This window comes from Rhincodon typus, chromosome 42, assembly GCF_021869965.1.
Source record: "Rhincodon typus isolate 14 chromosome 42, sRhiTyp1.1, whole genome shotgun sequence".
In the NCBI taxonomy this organism is placed as follows: domain Eukaryota; kingdom Metazoa; phylum Chordata; class Chondrichthyes; order Orectolobiformes; family Rhincodontidae; genus Rhincodon; species Rhincodon typus.
Window position 1 is genome coordinate 6,938,622 of NC_063373.1, and position 6,231 is coordinate 6,944,852.

The window sequence follows — 6,231 nt, forward strand, 5'->3', positions numbered from 1 at the left end:
TCATGGACGTAGGTGGGGAGTTCCTGGACCAAGGGGGAGAAAATGGAGTCGAGATTAGTGGAGATCAGTTCGGTGGGGCAGGAGCAGGCGGAGACAATGGGTCGACCAGGGCAGTCAGGTTTGTAGACAATGGGTTATTCAGCTATTCAGGAGCAAGATTGCAAATTTTCATTGGACAGAGGTAGCAAATGATGAAGAGCAGATGGAAGAGGGGCTGAACATTCTCCTCTGTGGCCAGGGTCACACTATGCAGATGGTAATTTGTAGGAGGAGGTTCGGTATCCCATGTCATGTTTGTTATTCTGCAATGGGTTGAGAAATCTGCCCTGTCCATCTGTGCTGAGACAAAGATGCTCCCTCCCGGGCTCTGGGACCCTGAAGACCCGCCCACCTATTGTCCCCAGAACGCGGCTGCGGCGCATGCGCTTTCTGAAAGCACGCCGCGGCGCATGCGCTTTCTGAAAGCACGCCGCGGCCGGTTCCCATGGTAACGCGACAGTTTGTTGAGAAGGAAAAGCCATGACCATCGTTTAGACTGAAGGAGATCCTCCCTTTCCACCTCCCCCAGAGATATCCGTTGACCTGCTGAGCACTTTCCCGCATCTCCTCCTCGGCTTCCGGCGCTTCTCTCCGGTTCCATTCGCCCCCTTCCCCGCCACCTCCACTTGGCCGACGGACTGAACCGGAAGAGGCGGGACCAGCACGCGAATGAGTGACGGCACCTCAGCCAATGGAGAGCGGGATTCTCCTGGAGGACCCAGGAGTCCTCCAACCTATCAGAGATGCTTCTCCGGCCGGAGCGGGGTAGGACTTCCATTGGTGGTTGGAACCTTGCAGGGATGTTGTTGTTGTTGTTGTCCTTGTGTCTTCGTTGTCCCAGGAGCATCCAGGGCAGAACGTGCAACTGGGATTGGGCTGTGTTTCCACTCACTGGCAAAGATAGAGGCAAGTATGCTCAGCAATAAGTAAGACGTAAATCACTTTTTTAGAATTTGCGGGTTAGCAAAATTGCGACTTGCATCATGGATTTTGACCTTTGCAGTGCAGTGATGGCTAAGTGATGGGGCTAAGCTGCAAGGAATGGCCTGCTGTGTTCATCCAGCCCTGCACCTTGTTGTCAAGGAATGGCCACAACCCTGCTTTCCTTACTGCTGCTGGGTCCCAGATGTTTCAGCAAAGCTGGTGGTGATTGGGATGCTGCGAGCATAGTAAAGAGAGGGTTGTAGAGTGTGGAAGGAGGTCTTAAATTGGGGTGCACAGCAGATTGTCCAAAGGGGTGGGGGCTGAGGCGGGGGCCAGAACATGTGCCCAGGGAGAAGTGAGTTTTCAAAGTAGGCTAGGGTCTCGGGGAAGAAGTCGGAGGGCTGAACCTGCGTGGGTGCTTGGGGTTGGAAGGTCACAAAGAGTGGAAACTCTGGAGGAGTGGTGCGCAGAAACTACAATTGTGAGTTTGAATCCTTTCCTTACAATCCTGATCTTTGCGAACTTCTTTCACTAGGTATCAGCAGGGGACAATCTGGTGCATCGCTCGAATCATCACGGACCTGAAGGTCACCAGCCTTTCACTGTGGAATGAAAACGATTCGTCTCTGCAACAAGATTTTAAACGTCAATGTGACTGGAAAAAACACCAAAGATACACATGCACACAGAAGAGTTTTAACATTCTATGAAAAAGCATCACACCATTCACAGTGGGGAGAGACTGATTGTGGATGAGACTTTAATTGGATTATGGAGAAGCCATGGAAATGTATGGACTGCGGGAAGGGGTTTAATTATCCATCCCAACTGGAATCTCATCGACGCAGTCACACCGGGGAGAGGCCGTTCACCTGCTCCGAGTGTGGGAAAGGGTTCAGTGATTCGTCCAGCCTACAGACGCACCAGCGGGTCCACACCGGAGAGAGACCATTTATCTGCTCCGAGTGCGGGAAGGGATTCACCGATTCATCCAACCTACAGAGGCACCGGCGTATTCACACCGGGGAGAGGCCGTTCACCTGCTCTGAGTGCGGGAAGGGCTTCAGTGATTCATCCAGCCTGCTGACCCACCAGCGGGTCCACACCGGGGAGAGGCCGTTTATCTGCTCCGAGTGCGGGAAAGGATTTGCGCAGTCGGCAAACCTGCTGGCTCACCAGCGGGTTCACACCGGGGAGAGGCCGTTCACCTGCCCGGTGTGCGCGAAGGGCTTCAGTCAGTCCTCCAACCTGCTCACCCACCAGCGACTTCACACCGGGGAGAGTCCCTTCATCTGCTCCATGTGTGGGGATGGATTTGATGACTCGGCCACCCTGCAGACACACTGGCAGGTTCATTACGGGGAGAGGCCGTTTCCCTGCTCCCAGTGCGGGAAGGGATTCACTCATTCCTCCCACCTCCTGAAGCACCAGCGCAGCCACACCGGGGAGAGGCCGTACGTCTGCTCCGAATGCGGCAAGGCCTTCAGCCAGCTGTCCAACCTGCTGACCCACGGGCGCACTCACACCGGGGAGAGACCTTTTGCTTGCTCCGTGTGTGGGAAGGGATTCACTCAGTTATCCAGCCTGCTGACCCACCGGCGCACTCACACCGGGGAGAGGCCGTTCACTTGTGCCGTGTGCGGGAACGGATTCAGCGATTCCTCCACCTTACGCAAACACCGGCTTGTCCACACCGGGGAGAAACCCTTTACCTGCACCCTGTGTGGGAAGGGCTTCACTTCTTCCTCCAACCTGCTGAGGCACCAGAGCGGTCACACCAATTAGTGACCCCCACCCCATGCAGGGCTCTGACTTTGAGTGGCGCCTATTTTTAATGCATAAAACAATCTGAGGAATTGTGAAGAGGAAAGGGTGTTCCGCTGCTTCCACAGCGCAAAGAGGTTTGGATAAGTGCGCCAGCGGGTTCCACAAAGCGTTTCAAGGGTTTAGATTCTGATGTTGCTCACATCCAGGACTGAATCATGTTCATTCTGACTGCTGGGGGTTGGTGTCTGTCGCTGCTGGAGGTTAAAACTGTGGATGCGTTAAATAAAACAACTATATTTTATCACTACTGTGCCAACTCGTTTCTGAATTTAAGGCAGGAGCTCAGTATGACTTTACGAGCACATCTTTAAGGCTGTTATAAAATCTGGTGGGGTCAATGACTTGGTTACTGGAGGCATAGAGCGCAAAGGCCATTCTGGTGAATCTTTGGGAAGCTCTGGTTCAGCATCATTGTGTCCAAATGGCAGATGGTGTTTAATTCAGATGAATGTGAGATATTGCATTTCAACAAAACAAAGGGCTGGACTCATGAAATTAAAAGTAGGGCCTTGGATACTGCTGTAGAACAGAGACTTAGGGGTTCAGGTTCATAATTCTTTGAAGTTTACATCACATGTGGACAGGGTGGTTAAGAAGGCGTTTAGCACGCTTGCCTTCATTGCTCAGACCTTTGAGTATAGGAGTTGAGATGTCACATTGAGGTTGTACAGGACTTTGGAGAGGCCTCTTCTGGAGCACTGTGTGCAGTTGCCCTGTCATAGGAAGGATATTATTAAGCTGGAGAAGGTTCAGAAGAGCTTTACCAGATATTGTCAGGAATGGAGGGTTTGAGTTATGGGGAGAGGATGGATAGGCTGGGACTTTTTTCACTGGAGCGTAGGAGGTTGAGTGGTGACCTTATACAGGATTATAAAATCATAAAGGGTATAGATAAGCTGAATGGCAGGTGTCGTATCCCTATGGTGGGGAATATCATGTTCAGTGGGCATACTTTGTAAGGTGAGAGAGATTTTAAAAAAGACATGAGGGGCAACAGAGTGGATCATGTGTTGAAAGAACCTCCAGAGGAAGTGGTGGGTGTGGGTACAGTTACAACATTTAAAAGACATTTGGATAAGTACATGAATAGGAAAAGTTTGGGGGGATACGGGCCAAAAGCAGGCAGGTGGGACTGGTTTAGTTTGGGATTATGGTCGGCATGGACTGGTGAGACTGAGGGATCTGTTTCCACGCTCTATGACTCAAATGTAGGGAAGGTCTTTTGGAAGGATGTGAGGGCATTAGAAGGTATGTGGCAAAGATTCGAGGGAATAATCTTGGGCACGAGGAAGTTAAGCTATGTGGGCGCTTTGTCTTGGAGAAGAAAGATTGAGACATTTAATAGAGTTATTCAAAATCACAACAGGATGGGACAGAGCAGCTAGGGAGAAACTGTTCCCGTGGGTGGAAGGATTGGGAACTCAAAAGACATCCATCAAGGTGATTAGCAATAGAAGCAAGCAGTCATTTGGTAGTGCAGAACTTGAGATTATTTGCTGAAAAAGACACATTTCTGCGGACAATTTCTACCTCCAGATATAAGGACATTCACACCAATGCAAAGGAGAACAATATTTAATACTGTACAAGAAGATAGTGCTGATTGGTTGGCCAGTGGGCTCTGGTAGAGTAGTTGCTAAGGGGAATACATCGGTTAGATGATGACTGACAGTTAACTGTTAAGGCAATGCCTCTACCAAACACAGTTCACTTGGCAAGCAATTTGGACACACTTCTCATACACTGCATAATGTTTTTTTCCTTTATATTGATCTTCTTGTGAAAATGCTGATGAGTGTAAGATGAAAAGTTTCAACAAAATAGGTCATTTGTTTTTCAGCAGTACACAGAAGCAAAAGCAACACAAGGCAACACTTACTTTATGCAGTGAGTGGTTCAGATCTGGAATGCAGTACCTGACAGAAAGACTCGCCCCATGTCTTTCAGAAGGGAGTTAGGCAATTATTTGTAGAGTAAACATTTGTAGGGCTGTGTGCAAAAGGTGTGAGAGTGAAATTAACCAAGGAAAGACACACTGGTTTTGGAACCAGTCCAAAGAAGGTTCACTAAATTAATCCTGGGTCTAGAGTGACAGTCTTCCGAGGAGAGGTTGGGTGTGTACACTCTGAAGCTTAGTAGAATGACAGGCAACCTTATTGAAACATACAACATTCTTGGAAGACTTGACAGTGGAGATATGGAACGTTTGTCCTTATGGGAGAGTCTAAAACCAGAAGGCATCATCTCAGAACAAGAGGTGGTACATTTAAAACAGAGGTGAGGAGGAATATCTTTTCTTGGAGGGTAGGGAATCTGTAGAGATCTTTATTGCTGAAGGTCGTAGAGGCTGGGTTGTGAAGAATATTCATTGCTGAGATATATGTTTAATGGCAAGGGAATTAATGGTTATAGAAAGAAGGGAGGAAAGTGAAGTTTAGAATGATTAGAAACAAAAATAGAAATTGCTGGAAAAGCTCAGCAGATATGGCAGCAACTGTGGAGAGAAATCACACTCTGTTCTGAGGAAGGGTCACTCAACCCAAAACATTAATTCTGATTTCTCTCCACAGATGCTGCCAGACCTGCTGAGCTTTTCCAGCAATTTCTGTTTTTGTTTCTGATTTACAGCAGTTCTTTTAGTTTTTATTTAGGATGATTATAGCAGGCTTGGTGGACCAAATGGCCCATTCCTCCCACACCTTATTATTAGATTCTAGATTTAGGTTTTATTGTCATATGTACACAAGCACAGGAATACAATGAAAATTGTACAGTGTTGCCACATACGGCACCATCTTAGACACATTAGGTTAAAAAATCTTTTTTTTATTCATTCATAGATGAGGGTGTCGCTGGCAAGGCAGCATTTATTGCCCATCCCTAGTTGCCCAGAGGGCAGTTCAGAGTCAGCCACATTGCTGTGGGTCTGGAGTCACGTCTAGGCCAGACCAGGTAAGGATGGCAGCTTCCTTCCCTAAAGGACATTAGTGAATCAGTTGGGATTTTCCCGACAATGGATTCATGGTCACCATTAGATTCTTAATTCCAGATATTTATTGAATTCAAATTCCACCATCTGCCTTGGCAGGATTTGAACCTGGGTCCCCAGAAGGTTATCTGGGTCTCTGATTAACAGTCCAGCGATAACACCACTAGGCCGTTGTTGCCCCAGAAGTAGAAAAATAAAGTTTAAAAACATAGAACATAGAACATTACAGCGCAGTACAGGCCCTTCGGCCCTCGATGTTGCGCCAACCTGTGAAACCAATCTGAAGCCCATCTAACCTAAACTATTCCATTATCATCCATATGTTTATCCAATGACCATTTAAATGCCCTTAAAGTTGGCGAGTCTACTACTTTTGCAGGCAGGGCATTCCACGCCCTGACTACTCTCTGACATCTGTCCTATATCTATCACCCCTCAATTTAAAGCTATGT

General features: G+C 48.1%; 1 protein-coding gene across 1 annotated transcript in view; it reads left to right on the top strand.

The window, feature by feature from the left end:
• The window catches only part of LOC109911284 (gastrula zinc finger protein XlCGF26.1-like), a 25,741-nt gene extending 22,722 nt beyond the window's left edge, over positions 1-3,019 (top strand). Inside the window, exon 4 of the mRNA XM_048619303.1 lies at positions 1,741-3,019. Coding sequence (XP_048475260.1) covers positions 1,741-2,748 — 1,008 coding nt within the window. The 3' untranslated portion in view covers positions 2,749-3,019. The remainder of the gene's footprint in view (positions 1-1,740) is intronic.
• The last annotated feature ends 3,212 nt before the right edge of the window (positions 3,020-6,231 follow it).